Here is a 20292-nt window from a genome sequence, read left to right as displayed (position 1 = left end):
TAAGCCTTGAGATAATTGAGACAGGGATTGTGCATGTGTGCCATTCAGAGGGTGAATGGGCAAGACAAAAGATTTAAGTACCTTTGAACGGGAGATGGTAGTAGGTGCCAGGCACACTGGTTTGTGTCAAGATCTGCAACGATGCAGGGTTTTTCACGCTCAAAAGTTTACCATCTGTATCAGGAATGGTCCACTACCAGAAGGACATCCAGCCAACTTAACCCAACTGTGGGAAGTATGAAGTCAACATGGGCCAGCATCCATGTAGAACGCTTTCGACACCTTGTAGAGTCCATACCCTGACAAATTGAGGCTGTTCTGAAGGCAAAAGGGGGTGCAACTCAATAGTAGGAATGTGTTCCTAATGTTTTGTAGGTCTGTAAATCAGTAGTATAGAACACACACAGTTGCCTGAACTGTTATTGGTTGGAAGTCCTTGTCCGTCGTCCTGAAATAGTGTCCAGGTCAATGTTGCAGGCTGCATGTGAGATTAAGGGTTAACAGCCTCATAGGAATATGGTGTATTTGAAGTAAATAACGCATTTCAGTCTTTGGATGCAAAAGGAAGCTATTTTATTTTTCTAATATATTATGACTTGACATAGTCTGCAAAAACCATAAACAGTTGTAAAGTTTAGATGTCTGTCTTTTCTGAGCGTTTTCATGACTGAACACACAGATTAGGCCCTGCATTTTGTAGTGGCAATATAAACTACACTGTTGTGTTTTGAATCCCAACGCTTTCAAAGAAACAATTATGATGCTTTCCCACGAGCTATAAATGCTGTTGTTCCCCCAATACATTTTTACAAGTGTCACAACACCACGTGTAACACAAGACAAGACAAAACAAGACAAGACACTAAATTGTAAAAACGGATACTTCCTGGTATGCTTTCCAAAAAACATTTGGCTCCCTAAAATAAAGTGTGAACTGATGCAAAGTTACTTTGATCATTGCTGTAAAAGGTGGATTTAGTGCTCAGGATCAAAGTAACGTTCATGTTCAGTTTTGTCGGGAAATTTCCAGACCCTTCAAGGAGGGTCAAATGTCAAGGTGATTTGGAATCAAACAAACATTGATTTGTAGTGAACCAACACGTGAACCAACTACTTTTTTAAAACTAACATAAAATTGCTCTGACATTACGTCACAGCAATTTTCATTTTACAATGATCATAACAGTTGGCAGTATTTCCTGTTCGTCTTTAATTCAATGTACTTTTCCAAAAAAAATCCCTTCCTTCAGTAAAGTGCTTATGCGCGGTGTGTAACCAGAGACAGTAGAGAAATCATTCCCAGACCATCTATAGTGTAACTCCAGGAAGATAAGAACCAATAGCCTACAGCTGAATCAAGTGCAGCATTGCCAAAGGTGAAGCAGGTAAGACCTTGAACGTTTATTTCTTTAAATACTGAGTTTGTACGATCGACAACACATCACAGCCATTCTCAACGCTTTTTGTGTTATATGGGTTTTGTAATCAGCGTGAGTCATTTGACATGGAGGGCAACGCAATGACAATGGTGTAACTGATAAGGTAGAGATACTAAAACACGGCGAAAATACAGTTTAGAGCATGGAGGCTTTTCAGTTGTAATTCGAGTAACACTTCAACTACAGCAGAAAATACAGTATAAACTCATACTATATTTACTGTCTTGTTCTACACAGGGATGTTGTGTGAAAGCGCACTCTGGGGCATGGATCACCATGAAGACTTAGCGAGAGAACTCACTCCTCCTCACGCGTCCCTATCAGAGCCAACATCAGACCGGGGTAGTTTCTACCCTCATCTCTCCGAATGCGCCAACATCGAGGTTGATGGCAGGGAAAATATGGAAAACCATACAATGAAAGAGGCGGTGAAACAGAGATCGGCTCCTCAAGAAAGGGGACTGGTCCCAGGAGACCAACTAGTGAGGAATATGGCATCACCCCATTCTACAGATCGATTTGGACCAACAGGGAGATGGAAGTCATCAGGAGCCGGACGGACACTGGTACCCTGTCAGACTTCATCTCCAAGTCTCTCGCAGAGTCGCACTAAAAACGATATAGTGTAAAATTTGCCTCTTAATTCTCCATTGACATATTTAACAGTGGCTTATGGAACAATGTTATTTATTTTGTATGTCATTTCACTATCCTTCATAACCTGTGCTTTTTCGCTGACACAATCGCCAGTTGTACGGTGTTTCCTCCGACACAATGGTGGGGCTGGCTTTCGGCGAGCAGTGTGTCAAGTAGCAGTGTGGCTTGTCAGGGTCGTGTTTCAGAGGACGCATGACTTTCGACCTTCGCCTCTCTGGAGTCGGTACGGGAGTTGTAGCGATGCGACAAGACTGTAACTACCAATTGGATATCACGAACATGTGGAGAAAAAGTGGTAAAAAGTACAAACAAAAATTATAATAACCTGTGCTTGATATCCTGTTTAACCCTTCCTGTGAATTAAATAGCCCTATAGGCCTATTGCTTATTGCATTTGTTTGATTGAAGGATGTTCATTTATTGACTAAATGTGCAGTGTTTATACATTGTTCTTTCAACTATTTATTATTGATGGAGACGAAGCCAGCCTTAACATTCACCATCACTGGAACACTGTAACAGGATGGCATGGAATGAATCCTGTACTCTATTCTGTGTTGATGTTATTAACCAATAGGGATAGAATAGGCCTGCACTTGTTTCTTATCATTATTCCTTTCCATTCAATGTAGGTCCATTCCAGATAGTGAAGATAGATATTTAGGTCTATGAAATATCTATCTAGGTCTATGAAAATACTGTAGATGTTAGTTACCATAACTGCCCTCAGATCCAGGTTCATAAGGAAGCAATTACGAGAGTCAAATGTAGTTGTACCTTTATGTTCAGTCATTTTACTTAGAAACAGAACACCATATTTTGCTAACATTTTCTCTGTTTTATTTCATTTGAAAGTAGCTGTTGTCACCAGAAAACAAGTCTCTACTATTCAATGATTACTACCATTCATATGGGCACAACATACACTGCCTTCAGAAACTATTCATAGCCCTTGACCTATTTCACATGTTGTTGTATTTGTATTTATTAAGGATCCCCATTAGCTGCTGAACTTTAAAGGGCCAGCCCTGCTGCCCTGTTCTGAGCCAACTGTCATTTTCACCTGACCACACTACTAAACAGTAGTCTAGGTGCGACAAAACTAGAGCCTGTAGGACCTGCCTTGATGATAGTGTTGTTAAGAAGGCATAGCAGTGCATTATTATGGACAGACTTCTCCCCATTTTAACTACTGTTGTAAACTGTTTTGACCATGACAGTTTACAATCCAGGGTTACTCCAAGCAGTTTAGTCACCTCAATTTCCACATTATTCATTACAAGACGTAGTTGAGGTTTAGGGTTTAGTGAATGATTTGTTCCAAATACAATGCTTTTAGTTTTAGAAATATTTAGGACTAGCTTATTCCTTGCTACCCATTTCAAAACTAACTGCAGCTCTTCGTTAAGTGTTGCAGTCATTTCAGTTGCTGCAGTAGCTGACGTGTATAGTGTTGAGTCATCCGCATACATAGACACAATGACCTTACTCAAAGCCAGTGGCATGTCATTAGTAAAAATGGAAAGAAGCAAGGGGCCTAAACAGCTATACTGGGGAATTCATGATTCTACCTTGATTGTGCTTGAGAGGCTTCCATTAAAGAACACCCTCTGTGTTCTGTTAGACAAGTAACTCTTTATCCACATTATAGCAGGGGGTGTAAAGCCATAACACATACGCTTTTCCAGCAGCAGACTCAAAAGCTGCACTGAAGTCTAACAAGACAGCCCCCACGATCATTTTATCATCAATTTCTCTCAGCCAATCATCAGTCATTTGTGTAAGCACTGTGCTTGTTGAGTGTTCTTCCCTATAAGTGTGCTGAAAGTCTGTTGTCAAAGTCTGTTGCCTGAATTCAAAATTGATTAAATATTTGTTTTAATCCTCACCCATCTACACACAATACCCCATAATGACAAAGTGAAAACATGTTTTTAGAAATTCTTGAAAATTAAGTACAGAAATATCTAATTCATGTAAGTATTCACATCCTTGAGTCACCTTTGGCAGTGATTACAACTGAGTCTTTCTGGGTAAGTGTCTAATAGCTTTGCACATCTGGATTGTACAGTATTTGCCCATTTATTATTTTTTTAATTCTTCAAGCTCTGTCAAGTTGATTGTTGATCATTGTTAGACAGCCATTTTCAAGTCTTGCCATAGATTTTCAAGACGATTTTTAGTCAAAACCGTAATTAGGCCACTTAGGATCATTCAATGTCATCTTGGTAAGCAACTCCAGCATATATTTGGCCTTGTGTTTTAGGTTACCCATAAAGCCATGCATGAAAATATGAAGATAATACTAAGTGATGTGTTGTGTTGGATTTGCCCAAACATAACGCTTTGTATTCAAGACATAAAGTTAATGTATTTGCCACAACAGGATGCATGTTTTGGAATATTTTTATTCTGTAATGGCTTCCATCTCTTCATTCTGTCATTTAGGTTAGTAGTGTAGATTAACTACAATGTTGTTGATCCATTCTCAGATTTCTCCTATCACAGCCATTGAACTCTGTAACTATTTTAATGTCACCATTAGCCTCATGGTCAGATCCCTGAGATATTTCATTCCTCTCTGGCAACTGAGTTAGAAAGGAAGCCTGTATATTTGCAGTGACTGGATGTATTGATACAGCATCCAAAGTGTAATTAATAACTTTACCATGCTCAAAGGGATATTCAATGTCTGCTTTTTAAAATGTTTACCAATCTACCAATAGGTCAAATCAAATCCAATCAAGCTTTATTTATACAGCACATTTCAGACATGGAATGCAATGCAATGTGCTTTACAGGTAAAAAATAATGACACCCAACTGAACAACCAAAAAGAACCCTAAGGAAAAGCAAAGCTAAAAATATATATTTTTAAATATGTCCACAGTTTTGCCCCCCCTCAGGTTCTCTGGCAGGCTATTCCAGTGGCTTGGGGCATAATAACTAAAGGCTGTCTCTCCATGCATCTTAGTCCAAGGATTTGGGATAGTTAAAAGGCCAGTGCCAGAGGGACCAACTGGGTAAATAACTTAAAAGCATGTCTGACATATATTGGGGTGCACAACCGTGGATTGATTTAAAAACCAATGGAAGAATCTTAAAATGTACTCTAAAACTCACAGGCAGCCAGTGCAGAGACCTTAAAACCGGTGTAGTGTGTTCTCTCCGTCTGGTCTTTGTCAGTACCCATGCTGTAGCATTCTGTATGTTTTGCAGTTGGCCAATGGCTTTTTTGGGTAGACCATACAGAAGAGCATGAATTAAAATGTGCGACTAGATTCTCTCTTTGTGCTTTGGCTCCAACAATAAGTACCTTGATCTTATGATGATTTAGCTGGAGGACGTTGTGAGCTATCCAAGTATTTAAATCACTAATACAGTCTAATAATTTATCCTTGGAGCTAAAATCCTTTCGTGACACACAAAATAAAGTTGCATATCGTCTGCGTAGCAGTGGAAATCAATGCTGTGCTTTCTGATAATGCTGCCAAGGGGTAACATATATAAACTGAACAGTACCGGACCCAAAATCGAACCATGTGGAACGCACATGTGATATGAATTTTTATGTTACAAAAACACTTGACTGGTTAAATAGGTCCTAAAACAATTTAGAACTGGACCGGAGAAGCCAACCCACCTCTCTAGTCTTTCCAGAAGGACATCATGGTCAACAGTGTCAAATGCAGCACCTTAATCTAAGAGTACAAAGACAGAAAGTTGTTTGGCATCTGTGTTGCCTCTAGGATCATTTACCACTTTAACTAAGACTGTCTCTGTGCTGTGGTGGGCATTAAAAAAAACAGATTAGAATTGTTCAAAAATACAGTTGGCACTTAAAAAAGCATTTAGCTGTTCGAACACTAATTTCACCAGAATTTTGCTTAAGAATGGAAAGTTGGAGATTTGCCCCAAAATTGCTAAGAGCTGAATAATAGACAACTTTTCTTCAGAAGGGGTTTCACCCTAACAGTTTTTAGTGCAGTGGGGAAAGTGCCTGTGAACAGGGAGTGATAAACTATAGCTTGCACTTCTTCAGATATGCAATAGAAAACGGTTGTGAAGAAGGTGGTGGGGATAGGATCGAGAAGTCAGGTAGAAGGCTTAAGTTGTGATATCACTTTCCTGAGCATGTCTGTGTCAACCAGGGAAAATAAATCCATAGTGCCTTTGCTTGGTAGGCTAGGGCACGTCATCAAACTTCTAATCAGATCTTGCTTGACTGATACCGAGCCTAATGTTATCTAATCTTATCTCTGAAATACACTGCAAACTCATTACATTTGGATGTGGAGGAAAGTGCTGCTCTTATTGAAGTCTCCCCCCGGACTACAGCTTTTCATGCTCTATCAGAAAAGGAAAAAGTGGAGGGGGACAGCCTCTATTTTCAGTAATGCTCTCAGCTGTAAGGACTTTTCGTTTGGCGACTTTGGGTTTTTTGAGCATCGTGTTTAAATGTCAGCCACCATTGGCTGGCCATAAGACTCAATAGGCCACCAAAGCACTGCCCCACTTTCTTTACTGATTTATCTGAACTCTTGTCTATTGCTCTTGAGAACTATGATAAAATCATAGTGTTGGGCAATTGTAATATTCATGTTGACAAAGAGACTGACTCCAAGGCCATTCAATGTATTAATCTTTTAAGCTCTATGGACTTTATCCAACATGTTACTGGGCACACCCATAACTGTGGCCATTCTCTGGACCTAGTTATTACCAAGGGGCTTTGAATTGACATATCCTCCATTGTTCATCTGATCACCACTTTCTATTTCTTGCTACCTTGTTGCCCATAGCACAGGGTAATGCTGAACGCATTATTAAGAAATGCTATCTTACCTTGCTGTAGATGACGGCCATATTTCTGTGAGTAACATGCAATAAACTTTGTGCTCTGTAATTAGGTCATTCATAAGAAAGGTTTTACTTGTGATTGCTCTAACATTTAAAAGTGCCATATTCAATTTTTTATTTTACCTTTATTTAACTAGGCAAGTCAGTTAAGAACAAATTCTTATTTTCAATGACAGCCAAGGAACAGTGGGTTAACTGCCTGTTCAGGGGCAGAACGACAGCTCGGGGGTTTGAACTTGCAACCTTCTGGTTACTAGTCCACCACTCTAACCACTAGGCTACCCTGCTGCCCCAATGCCATCTGCCTCGAGGTGACCAATGGAATAAAAAACAAATGATTAACATTACAACCACGTTTTATCAGAATGGTAGGAGATAACAGTTTGTATTAACTCACTAGAAGGTTAAAGGAACATCAGTTAGGTTACTCACAATAACCATAGTGCCTTTTCTGCAGGAGTTGATATGATTTCCAAGTCCTCTGTTGCTTATTCTGACATGGAGAACTGGAGCACTACCAGGTCGTTAAAACCTACATGAGTGACGATGGTGTCAATATTGGAGTAGTTGGCCAGAACCGTGGGCAGGAGGGAGTCGATGTCATGGACACAGGCTCCTGGGTGACAGTGGACCTTGGTCGGTCCACAGATATTCGCTGATAGATGAAGAGTGGCCAGGTGCCCTTCTTTGCGAGGCATTGGTAAACTTCCCTGGTCTTTGTGGTTGAATCTGTGTTTAAAATTCAGGGACCAAACAGATAATTGTATGTTTTATTTAACTAGGCAAGTCAGTTAAGAACTAATTCTTATTTACAATGATGGCCTACACCGGCCAAACCCAGGCGATGCGGAGCCAATTTTGCACCACCCTATGGGACTCCCAATCACGGCCGGTTGTGATACAGCTTGCATTCGAACCAGGGTGTATGTAGTGACGCCTCTAGCACTGAGATGCAGTGTCTTAAAAATCATGTTAAACAATATTATTACACACAGAGTAAGCACATCCAAGTTATTATGTGACTTGTTAAGCACATTTTTACTCCTGAAATTATTTAGGCTTGCCATAACAAAGATGATGAATACGTATTGACTCAAGACATTTCAGCTTTTAAATTGTATTAATTTGTAAAAAAAAAATCAAATAACATAATTCCACGTGGACATGATTGGGTATTGTGTGTATGCCAGTGACACAAAATCTCAATTTAATACACTTTAAATTCAGGCTGTAACACAACAAAATGTGGGAAAAGTCAAGGGGTGTGAATACTTTCTGAAGGCACCTTTTTGACAAACTAAATGTGAAGTGAACGATCACTTTAATTGTTAAACGTTACCTTAATGGGCTTGTTCGACATTGGCGCTGACAGTGCAGGCGACTACAGACTGACTGATCTACAAGGAACTTTACATCGTAAATAACTGCTCATTATTACTTGTAGATCAGTCAGCAAGTCACAATTTACCCATGATACATGACGGTTTTGATCCTCTCGAACACGGCCTCCGTCAGCTGCGTTTACCACGGACTGGCTGGGAAAACTGTGCTAGACTACAGTAGAGGGGGGGTTGATGGTGACGCAGGAAAAACACCCAAGTGCAGACAAAAAAATAAGCAAGGAAGAGAGATCATATTAGCAGATCTGGATGCATGTATGAAAATAGTATGTAACACACGTTGACACTTAGCGGAACCCAGAATAGAAAGATTCATAGACAGGACAAGTCAACTCAAGGAAGTTGCATCAAATTTTGGGGTAAGTAACATTGGGTAGCTAGCAACAATGGTGCTAACTGGCTAGTATAGCTAGATAACGACATATCTGAGTAATCATTAACAATGAAACGTTATAGCGGTCTAGTTACAAGGTATAACGTTACACATATGCTTTTCATTGGATAAAGAGGCGAGAGTAATGGCAAGCAAGGTGCCTGACATCGGCAGAATGAATGCTGAAATGCCGGTTTGTTTCTGTATGTAACGTTGGCTAGTTAAGTTAGCTGTTATTTTTGGCTGTGGCAAAATGGCTGACGTTTCCCATATCAACCTGTTAATTGTTTGGATTTTGAAATATAACGGTTTCCACATAGCTAGTTCAAGGTCAGTCTCAACCAGACAAGATGTTGGCTAACTTCTTGGACTAGTGGTGTTGACAGATATGGGCTGGTGTTTGATCAACAACCTACCAATGCACACAGACGGTTGATTGTTGTGGCGACGGCAGCGCCATTAGCTAACGTTAACTAGCATGTTAGCGCTACTACCGATGTTGAGTAAGGAGAAGGCCCTTGCAATGCTTGTCAGTAGCTAACTAACGTTACGGGCCTTGTCTATCGTTATGCATTAGTTATCGTCCAGACTCCTGTTGCATGAAGTTATTTTTCACATCAATTAACCGTGTTCCAGGCAGTGTTTGCAGGCTGGTTATTTTCGCATTGTTTGAAATATTTGGCTAATGCTTTTTAATCTAGCAAGTGTAGTTAGCTACGTTAGTTGTTGGCTGATGCTGGCTAGTTAGCGGTCTCTCATATCTAAAATACATCATACAATGTGACAGTAACACTTATTTTGAGATTGAGTTTGCTGTAATTAAATCAAGTTTTCCTTATACTCCAGTCCCCAAATTACTTGATTTAATTAGTTAGCTGCACAATGTTACTCAATGACGTGTCCTCACAGAAAGAGGTTCTGGTGAGGAAAGCGGATCGTGATAAGAATGATTAGCAAGCCTAAGACCAAGTACATTTTTATTCACACACATCATGCAAACAACCTTGTCATTTGTCGTTACATAAATGTTTTCCTTTGTGCCAAGCTCCTTGTAAAACCAACGGCTGTCACAAGGAATGTCCAAATGTCTTGACAGTTTGATGCAGACAGACATGTCTCCAAAACGGAAACTGAAGGTGTAGCCAAGGGTAGTCTTCAAAACCCGACTGTAGTTGCCTCTGCCTAGTGTCGGTTTTTGAGACTAGCCAAGGTAGGGGCTGGCATTATATCTATTGACAAAGAATCGATTTGAGTTATTTGCAAGCAAGGCATTGTCAATATGTCATTGTTGACGATTTTTAGGCCTGGTAATATGCTTACTTTGTGCATTTCCGGATACAAATGACTTCATTCCACCGAAAAGGTTTGCGTTTCCTCAGTCCTGACCTAGCTGGGCTCACTTCAAGTTTTACTCAAGTCAGCAAAACTAAGCCTTGACCATGATGACCTGAATACTTGCTGCAAATAAACTGCCATGGCAGCTGTACCAGGTGTAATTACTATATTTTCAGTAAGCTGAAAACCAGTGTTTCTCAACCCCCTCCAGAAGTTTTCACATTTTAGTTTTAACCCTAAACGTGCACCACTTGTTCAGTTATTCAACTAATCATCAAGCCTTTGACTAATTAAATCAGGTGTGCCGGTTTATGGTTAGAACACAAATGTGGAACGTCTGGGGGTGCTGAGGAGAGGGTTGGGGAAACCCTGGTTTATGGCCCGGTTAGGTGCTTTCTCAAGACTCAAGGTTTCTTTTCATCTGATTGGTTCCTCAACCGGTCTTGCTCCTTGGGTCATTGATTCCGATTGGCTTGTTAACTTCCATTCACATTGTAGCTGTCAGCTGTAGCCTACTCCTGTCGGCTTGCCTGATGATGCTTGAGGTAGAAGTCGGCCCAAACCACAGATCTAGGATCAGATTCCCCTTCCCTAATACTAACCTCTTCCATTAGATGGAAGCGGATACATCTGAAGACGGGAAACTGAAGACAGCCAATAATAAACCTGTAAACTGAGCCCAGAGGATCGTAACTCAGCTGGAGACTGTCTTAATGTGTCTCAAGACTTCCAGTGTCTCACAACTAGACACACAGACCTTTCCTACCCAGAAACCCTATCCCCTAATCTTAATGTTACCTTGAGGCACTTGAGTGGATTGAAGGAGCCTCAGCCTAACAACAGGTTTAGGGCCTATCTCTTCCATCCTGACTCATAGTGATTTAAGATGTTTTGCTTTGTCACTCTGCTGTTGTGTAAGGTCAATATTCTATACAGACTCACTTATGTTATAGTGCAGTGTTTCCCAACTCCAGTCCAGTACCCCCCAACATCACACATTTTTCTTATAGGCCTGGACAAAATCCCCTGATTCCACTCATTGAGGGCTTGATGATTAGTTGACAAGTTGAATCAGGTGTGCTTGTCTGGGGCTCCAACAAAAATGTGTGCTGTTGGGGCTACTGGAGGACTGGAGTTATGAAACACTGTTACAGTACTGGGACACATTGTTGGACTACCACAACTTTATGTCAGTGGCACTGGCAGCTAAGCATAGATGGCCTGATTTCAATCCAATATGCTATTATTAATAATTTTGGGCAATTATTAAGAATACATTGTTTATCAGTAAGCGCACAATGGCTTGTTCTCCTTGTTCAATTGTTCTTGTTTAGTTATTGTATTAGGCTTGGCTAATATAGCCAGGTGATATCTTGAAACCTCAATATCCCATGCATGTCTTGCTGTAGTGAGATGTGAGTAACCTAGGAGCTGCAGTTTGTTAGGGTAGGGTCATGCTCTGTGTGACCAATCAACAGTTTGTCAGTAGCTGTATACTGTCTTGCACAGTCTAGATATCTCTGAACCAGTTCGACAGAGACTATTAATAGGCCAGTGTGGCATATGGTTGATAGTCCTGTGCTGTCTGCAGCACAGCTAAACTGGAAATAGGAGAGGTGATGGCATTGTGGGGCGGGGGGTTCTGTCTGTTGGTATTAGGGCTAGGGTGTGTGTGTCTGTATGTCATAATTCCACCCCGTTGTCAAGCATGCGTATTAGCATTTTAATGTCTAGACCCAGATAGTGGCAGAGTGAGAGTCATTTGAATTGGTCTCACTTAGTTGTCTTGCAAACATACTGTGGAATCATGGCCTTTGGATGCACCTGTGTTGTTTCTCAGCTATTTTTACACCTCAACAGTGGTCTGAAGTTGACCATGTGATGTTCACTAGATTGTACACAGCTAATCTGTGTACAATCTAGTGAACATCACATCTCTGTCCCACAGGTTCTGCGATGGTCTCTGCAACCCTCCCTGAGCCTCAGCAGCCGGAGCGTTCCCTCTCAGCCGGCCTCTGGTTCTCCTTCCCTACCCAGGCAGTGATTCCCCTCCAGGCCAGGGCCTCCTAAAGCGGACAAGACTGCCAAGATCTGCCCGTGTCGATCATGACGGTCACCACCCGTGGCTCCCCCGTGGGGGGCAATGATAGCCAGGGCCAGGCACCTGCTGATTCTCAGAGCCAGCCCCCACCCACACAGGCCCAGGTGAGTGTCGGGGTGATGTGTGTCTGTCTATGGATAGTTCCCCAATTATCAGTGAACAAGGTTACCCGCATATCAACTGTATGTCTGCGTGAAGTTGACTGACTAATATGGAGCGATCTGCAATGCCATATGCTTTCGTACTTACTTAGTTTTAATATTAATGTGTGTGCGCGTTGCAGGCGGTGTCCCCCAACCCGTCGACCACGGAGCCGTCTCCTGTGAGCCCACCGGCGGCGGAGGAGGAGCAGGGCCAAGGAGACTCTGCCCCTGCTCTGGAGGAGGAGGAGCCTGCCTTCCCTCACACTGACCTGGCCAAGCTGGACGACATGATCAACAGGCCCCGATGGGTAGTCCCAGTCCTGCCAAAGGGGGAATTAGAAGTTCTACTTGAAGCTGCTATAGACTTATGTAAAAAAGGTGTGTCCATCATCGTATACAATATACATCCATATAGGACAACATCTTTTTAATTTGTCTTCTATTGATCTCTCTTTGTTTTCTGCCTTTAATCATTGCCTCTTTCTGCAGGGATTGATGTGAAGTGTGAGGCGTGCCAGAGGTTTTTCAGGGACGGCCTGACCATCTCCTTCACTAAGATCCTCACAGACGAGGCTGTCAGCGGGTGGAAGTTTGAGATCCATGTAAGGGCCTCGTGTGTGTGTGTGTGTGTGTGTGTGTGTGTGTGTGTGTGTGTGTGTGTGTGTGTGTGTGTGTGCGCACACTAGCACTTCCTGTTTGAACTACAACTGATTGTCCTTCCTTCCACAGAGGTGTATCATCACCAACACACACCGGCTGGTGGAGCTGTGTGTGACCAAGCTTCCTCAGGACTGGTTCCCCTTACTGGAGCTACTGGCCACAGCCACCAACCCCCACTGCAAGTTCCACATCTACAACGGCACGCGGCCCTCTGAGACCATCCCCGCCGGGGCCACGCTGGCCGACGACGAGCTCTTCGCCCGTCCACCTGACCCTCGCTCACCCAAGGTAGGCCCCAACTCACCCTCGCTCACTCAGGATTCCTCGCTCGATACAGTATATCCAAGTTTTCAACATGAATAAAGCTGTCGTCAGTAATTAGCCGTTCATTGTTTTCTCTCCATCTCTCTCTCTCAGGGCTGGTTGGTGGACCTGATTAATAAGTTTGGCACGCTGAACGGGTTTCAGACTCTACACGACCGCTTCATGAGCGGACAGGCACTCAACGTACAGATCATCGCTGCCCTCATCAAGTATGTTAGCGCAGATGGACCAATGTAAGGGACGTGTGCGTGTCCTAACCCGTGTATGTCTTCCCTCCAGGCCGTTCGGCCAGTGCTATGAGTTCCTGACCTTGCACACAGTGAAGAAGTACTTCCTGCCAGTGATCGAGATGGTTCCTCAGTTCCTGGAGAATCTGACGGATGAGGAGCTGAAGAAGGAGGCCAAGAACGAGGCCAAGAACGATGCCCTGTCCATGATCATCAAGTCCCTGAAGAACCTGGCCTCCAGGGTGCCTGGTCAGGAGGAGACTGTCAAGAACTTGGAGATATTTCGGTTGAAAATGATCCTTAGGTGAGAAACCTTCAGTTGTTTTCTTTTTAGGTTGTTATTGTATAGAATTAAAATTCACATTGGGGTTTAAGCACCTCGTGTGATGAGTGTTTTGGCCGGTCAACTGCTGTTTTATTATTATGGGAAAACTCCACCCAAAAACTGTTTAGATATTTCTTTCATTAGTCCATTGTTGACATGCAAAACATTTTTCAATATGTGTAACTTTCAAAATACAGCTGGTATTTTTCTGACATGTAAAACATTTGGGACTCTGTCAACAATGGACTAATGAAATAAATACCAAAAAATAGCTTTTGGGTGGAATTTTCGATAAGATGGTTATGCTTTTAATTTGTCCCCAGGTTATTGCAGATTTCCTCGTTCAACGGCAAGATGAATGCTTTGAATGAGGTCAACAAGGTCATCTCCAGCGTGTCCTACTATACGCATCGGCATGGCAACCCCGAGGAGGAGGAGTGGCTGACGGCAGAACGCATGGCGGTGAGTCACCACAGTTACTCCTTATGAATGGTAATGGACTGGATTTGTATAGAGCTTTTAAATTGCTCATCAGAGTTTAATAGTCAATTCCTGTCAGTGGAATTGGACAGGGAATTTCTCCACAGGAATGCTAATTTATTTGTATTTATTTAGCCAGGTAGGCAAGTTGAGAACAAGTTCTCATTTACACCTGCTATGCCTGATGTTTGTCTTCCTCTCCCTTTCTCTCAGGAGTGGATCCAGCAGAACCACATCCTCTCCATCGTGCTGAGGGACAGCCTCCACCAGCCTCAGTACGTAGAGAAACTAGAGAAGATACTCCGCTTCGTCATCAAGGAGAAAGCCCTCACCATGCAGGACCTGGACAACATCTGGGCAGCGCAGGTACTGAGTTAAACGTGTCATGGAAAATGGGTCTCAGCAATATGGGGATGGCTCCATCTTGAATTTTAATGTACTTCCTATTCATTAAACCTATACAGGTTATTCTCATTTGTGAAAAATATATATTTTGCTAGAGAGACTTTTTCCTTTATGGGTAGGGGAAGGGGTTGTTTTTAGAACCATGCCTAAGTGTCTTCTGTGTCTGTTTCTATGTCAGGCTGGTAAGCACGAAGCCATAGTGAAGAATGTCCATGACCTTCTGGCCAAACTTGCCTGGGACTTCTCTCCAGAGCAGCTCGACCATCTCTTTGATTGCTTCAAGGAGAGTTGGACGAATGCGAGTAAGAAGCAGCGTGAGAAGCTGCTGGAGCTGATCCGTCGTCTGGCGGAGGACGATAAGGATGGAGTGATGGCCCACAAGGTGCTCAACCTGCTGTGGAACCTGGCTCACAGTGATGACGTCCCCGTGGACATCATGGACCAGGCCCTCAGCGCACACATCAAGATACTGGACTACAGCTGCTCTCAGGTAAAACTACTGTTACTGCTACTGGGTTGTATTCATTAGGCACCAAACGAAAGAAAACAGACGGAAACTGGGACGTTCTTCCTGAACTTGTCAAATGAGAATCTCTTGTTTTTTGTTGCAAAATGTTTTGCTACGATGGTCCCTAATGGCTAGGACCCTGCTCTGTGCTTCTGTGTGTTCCAACAGGACAGAGACACCCAGAAGATCCAGTGGATAGACCGCTTCATCGAGGAGCTGCGCACCAACGACAAGTGGGTCATACCAGCCCTGAAGCAGATCAGAGAGATCTGCAGCCTGTTTGGGGAAGCTCCTCAGAACCTCAGGTAACGAAAGACTCTCTCTCCCTTTCTCTCTTGCTCTTGTCTCATCTCTTTTTCCCATTGAGTCAAAGCTTGTGATGAAATATTACATTTCTCTCCTTCCCTTTCCTCTTCCCCATACAGTCAGACCCAGAGGAGTCCTCATGTGTTCTATCGTCATGACCTGATCAACCAGCTGCAGCACAACCATGCCCTGGTCACGCTGGTGGCTGAGAACCTGTCTGCCTACATGGAGACCATGAGACCGTTCTCCAAAGCTGAACACGCAGACTTTGACCCTCAGACGGTCAGAGTGGGAAGTCGCTACAGTCATGTTCAGGAGGTTCAGGAGAGGCTCAACTTCCTGAGGTAAGGCAGGCGGCTGTCTACAGGTATCTCAGGATGAAAACATTGGCATTTCTCAGTCTGTGGGAAAGAAAGTGGCCGTTCTGAGTCCTCTGTTAGTGTCTAACTGCTTTGAACCATCTTGTTCTCCAGGTTCCTGTTGAAGGACGGACAGTTGTGGCTATGTGCTCCTCAGGCCAAGCAGATCTGGAGGTGTCTGGCTGAGAGCGCCGTCTTCCTGTGTGACCGGGAGGCGTGCTTCAAATGGTACGTACACATTTGTTTAGACCAGCCTTTGATGTATATTAAATATGATTTCCCTTTTTAAATATTCCAGGTTAGTTCAACTCAAATGTTATTGGTAGCACTTCACTTAAAGCCTGCTGGGATCATACTTTATCATTTGTTATAGGCAAGTATGAGCCTTTATAATGTCTTTATACTGTCTTTTCCAACTCTAGGTACTCTAAGCTAATGGGAGATGAGCCAGACCTGGACCCGGACATCAACAAGGACTTCTTTGAGAACAATGTTCTGCAGCTGGACCCGTCCCTGCTCACGGAGAATGGCATGAAGTGCTTCGAGAGGTTCTTCAAGGCTGTCAACTGCCGCGAGGGCAAACTGGTGGCCAAACGCAGGGCCTACATGATGGATGACCTGGAGCTCATAGGACTGGACTACCTCTGGAGGGTGAGTGTTAAAAAGCTTATCAATGTTCTAAAGATTTCTGAACATACTGTAGAACCTGGAGCTCAAAGGACTGGACTGCATTTGAGTTAAAACTCCTCTTATCGCTGTTGTAAGCTTTTATAGACACCAATCTGGTTCCTGGATTTACCCTGGAGGAGGATAGTGCACAAAACCGCTTTGCATTGTTCTACCAGGTGGTGATCCAGGGTACTGATGACATCGCCAGCCGAGCCATCGACCTGCTGAAGGAGATCTACACCAACCTGGGGCCCAAGCTGCAGGTCAACCAGGTGGAGATCCACGAGGACTTCATCCAGTTGTGTTTTGACCGTCTGAAGGCGTCGTACGACACGCTGTGTGTCCTGGACGGGGACAAGGACAGCATCAACTGTGCCCGGCAGGAGGCCATCCGCATGGTTCGCGTGCTCACCGTGCTCAAGGAGTACATCAACGAATGTGACAGCGACTACCACGAGGAGAGGTCCATACTGCCCATGTCCAGGTAGGAGAGAGATTCACACACACACGGACTCACACCAACACACACTTGTAAAAGCGAGGTCTAACTAAGTTTGTCAGAGTCTCAGCGCCAATATTTTGACTGACCAATCCCTCTCTTTCTTTCTCCCCTTTCTTTCTCTCAGGGCGTTCCGGGGGAAGCACATCACGTTGATCGTGCGTTTCCCTAACCAGGGTCGTCAGGTGGATGACCTGGACATCTGGTCTCACACCAATGACACCATCGGCTCGGTGCGCCGCGGCATCCTCACACGCATCAAGGCCAATGCCACGCACACCAAGATAGAGCTCTTCATTGGCGGGGAGGTTGTCGACCCAGCGGATGACAGGAAGCTGATTGGACAGCTCAACCTCAAGGACAAAGCAGTGAGCTAGTCATTTCGTAATCAATGGCCCATGCACTGGTTTTGAATTAGGGCTTAGTTCCGATGTGTTTAAATACAATTTTACTCCCTCCTGAAATCACTAATCTACTAGGATTAGATGATGAAAGCAGTGTATCTTTTATTTAAAAAAAAAAAATATATTTCACCTTTATTTAACCAGGTAGGCTAGTTGAGAACAAGTTCTCATTTACAACTGCGACCTGGCCAAGATAAAGCATAGCAGTGTGAGCAGACAACACAGAGTTACACATGGAGTAAACAAATTAACAAGTCAATAACACAGTAGAAAACAAAGGGGGAGTCTATATACAATGTACAATGTGTGCAAAAGGCATGAGGAGGTAGACGAATAGTTACAATTTTGCAGATTAACACTGGAGTGATATATGATCAGATGGTCATGGTCATGTACAGGTAGAGATATTGGTGTGCAAAAGAGCAGAAAAGTAAATAAATAAAAACAGTATGGGGATGAGGTAGGTGAAAATGGGTGGGCTATTTACCAATAGACTATGTACAGCTGCAGCGATCGGTTAGCTGCTCAGATAGCTGATGTTTGAAGTTGGTGAGGGAGATAAAAGTCTCCAACTTCAGCGATTTTTGCAATTCGTTCCAGTCACAGGCAGCAGAGTACTGGAACGAAAGGCGGCTAAATGAGGTGTTGGCTTTAGGGATGATCAGTGAGATACACCTGCTGGAGCGCGTGCTACGGATGGGTGTTGCCATCGTGACCAGTGAACTGAGATAAGGCGGAGCTTTACCTAGCATGGACTTGTAGATGACCTGGAGCCAGTGGGTCTGGCGACGAATATGTAGCGAGGGCCAGCCGACTAGAGCATACAAGTCGCAGTGGTGGGTGGTATAAGGTGCTTTAGTGACAAAACGGATGGCACTGTGATATACTGCATCCAGTTTGCTGAGTAGAGTGTTGGAAGCCATTTTGTAGATGACATCGCCGAAGTCGAGGATTGGTAGGATAGTCAGTTTTACTAGGGTAAGCTTGGCGGCGTGAGTGAAGGAGGCTTTGTTGCGGAATAGAAAGCCGACTCTTGATTTGATTTTTGATTGGAGATGTTTGATATGAGTCTGGAAGGAGAGTTTGCAGTCTAGCCAGACACCTAGGTACTTATAGATGTCCACATATTCAAGGTCGGAACCATCCAGGGTGGTGATGCTAGTCGGGCATGCGGGTGCAGGCAGCGATCGGTTGAAAAGCATGCATTTGGTTTTACTAGCGTTTAAGAGCAGTTGGAGGCCACGGAAGGAGTGTTGTATGGCATTGAAGCTTGTTTGGAGGTTAGATAGCACAGTGTCCAATGACGGGCCGAAAGTATATAGAATGGTGTCGTCTGCGTAGAGGTGGATCAGGGAATCGCCCGCAGCAAGAGCAACATCATTGATATACACAGAGAAAAGAGTCGGCCCGAGAATTGAACCCTGTGGTACCCCCATAGAGACTGCCAGAGGACCGGACAGCATGCCCTCCGATTTGACACACTGAACTCTGTCTGCAAAGTAATTGGTATCTGTTAGCGTTTGGTTCAAATCGGTATTTTGTGTGTAGTTGATCACAGCCAAGCTGACCCAGGTGAGTGCCACCGTGCCCTCCAGTCCTGACAGCTCCTCGGACTCCTCCACCGGCTCACCCAGTAACCATGGCAACCACTTCAGCGAAGGGCCCAACCCAGAGGTGGAGGGCTGCCTGCCTGGAGTGGTAAGAAACACACACACACACACCTTTCCTCACGTGAGAAATGTCAAATGTGTCATCTTCTCCTGAGTAACGTCTTGCTCTCTGTAGATCATGTCTCTCCACCTGCGCTACATCTCGTTCCTGTGGCAGGTAGCAGACCTGGGCTGTACCCTCAACATGCCTCTGCTGCGAGATGGAGCCAGGCTCCTCATGAAGCTTATGCCTCCAGGTACACTGTCTTTCTCTCTCACGCTCTCATTCTTTCTCATTATAGCTTGCTGTCCTTCTGTGGCCCCAAAACAGCATCTCTCATCCTTCCTCTGCGTCTCTCTCTCTCTCTCTTATTGTGGTTTGAAATGATTCATCCTGACTGACTGATGTTCTGGTTGAGCTGTGTGTAGACAACGGTACCATGGAGAACCTGCGCGCTATCTGTCTGGATCATGCCAAGCTGGGAGAGAACAGCCTGAGCCCCACACTGGACTCCCGCTTCTTTGGCCCCTCGCCCTCACAAGTCCTCTACCTCACTGAGGTTGGTAACACACACCACTGTGTGTGTGGTGGTTTACGCGATTGATTCATTACCCCTTACACTCTTCACATCCTCCTGCCACCTTTGATTGGATTGATTCCCCAGGTGGTGTATGCATTGCTGATGCCGGCCAGCGGCACCCTCGGCGAGGACGCCAGCGACTTCCAGTACAACTTCCTGAAGAGCGGCGGCCTCCCACTCGTACTGAGTATGCTCACCAGGAACAACTTCCTGCCGTCGGCCGACATGGAGACGCGACGGGGGGCGTACCTCAATGCCCTGAAGATCGCCAAGCTGCTGCTGACCGCCGTGGGGTTCGGACACGTCAAAGCTGTGGCCGAGGCCTGCCAGCCCGTAGTGGAGGGGACCAGCCCTGCATCGCCGGTAAATAACGCTTTTGTATTGCCGTTATATTACCTCTGTAAATACGGGGAAAACCTTGTATTACTACAGCTTAGACGAGTGCAGAACAATGAGGGTAGTAGGACTAGAGGTCGACCGATTAATCGGAATGGCCGATTAATTAGGGCCGATTTCAAGTTTTCATAACAGTCGGAAATCTGTATTTTTGAGTGCCGATTTTGCCAATTAAATTTTTATACATTTAAT

At 44.1% G+C, this 20292-nt stretch overlaps 1 protein-coding gene and 1 long non-coding RNA gene across 4 annotated transcripts in view; both read left to right on the top strand.

Annotated features, from left to right (window-relative positions):
- Positions 1-1101: 1101 nt before the first annotated feature.
- Positions 1102-2540, top strand: LOC121839180. The gene is made up of 2 exons (XR_006078732.1): positions 1102-1385; positions 1677-2540. It is a non-coding gene; the product is annotated as an uncharacterized LOC121839180 (long non-coding RNA).
- A 5947-nt stretch (positions 2541-8487) lies between these two features.
- The window catches only part of LOC112267673 (probable ubiquitin carboxyl-terminal hydrolase FAF-X), a 29945-nt gene continuing 18140 nt past the window's right edge, over positions 8488-20292 (top strand). For 2 of the 3 annotated variants that reach the window (XM_042296790.1, XM_042296788.1), the window contains exons 1-20: positions 8488-8715; positions 12013-12269; positions 12449-12686; positions 12798-12910; positions 13038-13256; positions 13386-13501; positions 13572-13823; positions 14168-14306; positions 14538-14690; positions 14908-15219; positions 15406-15542; positions 15663-15887; positions 16017-16130; positions 16325-16553; positions 16748-17055; positions 17198-17438; positions 19023-19172; positions 19260-19380; positions 19553-19683; positions 19789-20067. In XM_042296790.1, the coding sequence (XP_042152724.1) occupies positions 12171-12269; positions 12449-12686; positions 12798-12910; positions 13038-13256; positions 13386-13501; positions 13572-13823; positions 14168-14306; positions 14538-14690; positions 14908-15219; positions 15406-15542; positions 15663-15887; positions 16017-16130; positions 16325-16553; positions 16748-17055; positions 17198-17438; positions 19023-19172; positions 19260-19380; positions 19553-19683; positions 19789-20067 (3576 nt within the window). In that variant the 5' untranslated portion in view covers positions 8488-8715; positions 12013-12170. Of the gene's footprint in view, positions 8716-11956; positions 12270-12448; positions 12687-12797; positions 12911-13037; positions 13257-13385; positions 13502-13571; positions 13824-14167; positions 14307-14537; positions 14691-14907; positions 15220-15405; positions 15543-15662; positions 15888-16016; positions 16131-16324; positions 16554-16747; positions 17056-17197; positions 17439-19022; positions 19173-19259; positions 19381-19552; positions 19684-19788; positions 20068-20292 lie in introns of all 3 variants that reach the window. The other variant, XM_042296789.1, reaches the window with a different exon arrangement.

This window comes from Oncorhynchus tshawytscha, linkage group LG14 (assembly GCF_018296145.1).
Source record: "Oncorhynchus tshawytscha isolate Ot180627B linkage group LG14, Otsh_v2.0, whole genome shotgun sequence".
Taxonomy (NCBI): domain Eukaryota; kingdom Metazoa; phylum Chordata; class Actinopteri; order Salmoniformes; family Salmonidae; genus Oncorhynchus; species Oncorhynchus tshawytscha.
The sequence above is the reverse complement of the archived record's forward strand: the minus strand, read 5'-3'. Positions and strand labels throughout refer to the sequence as shown.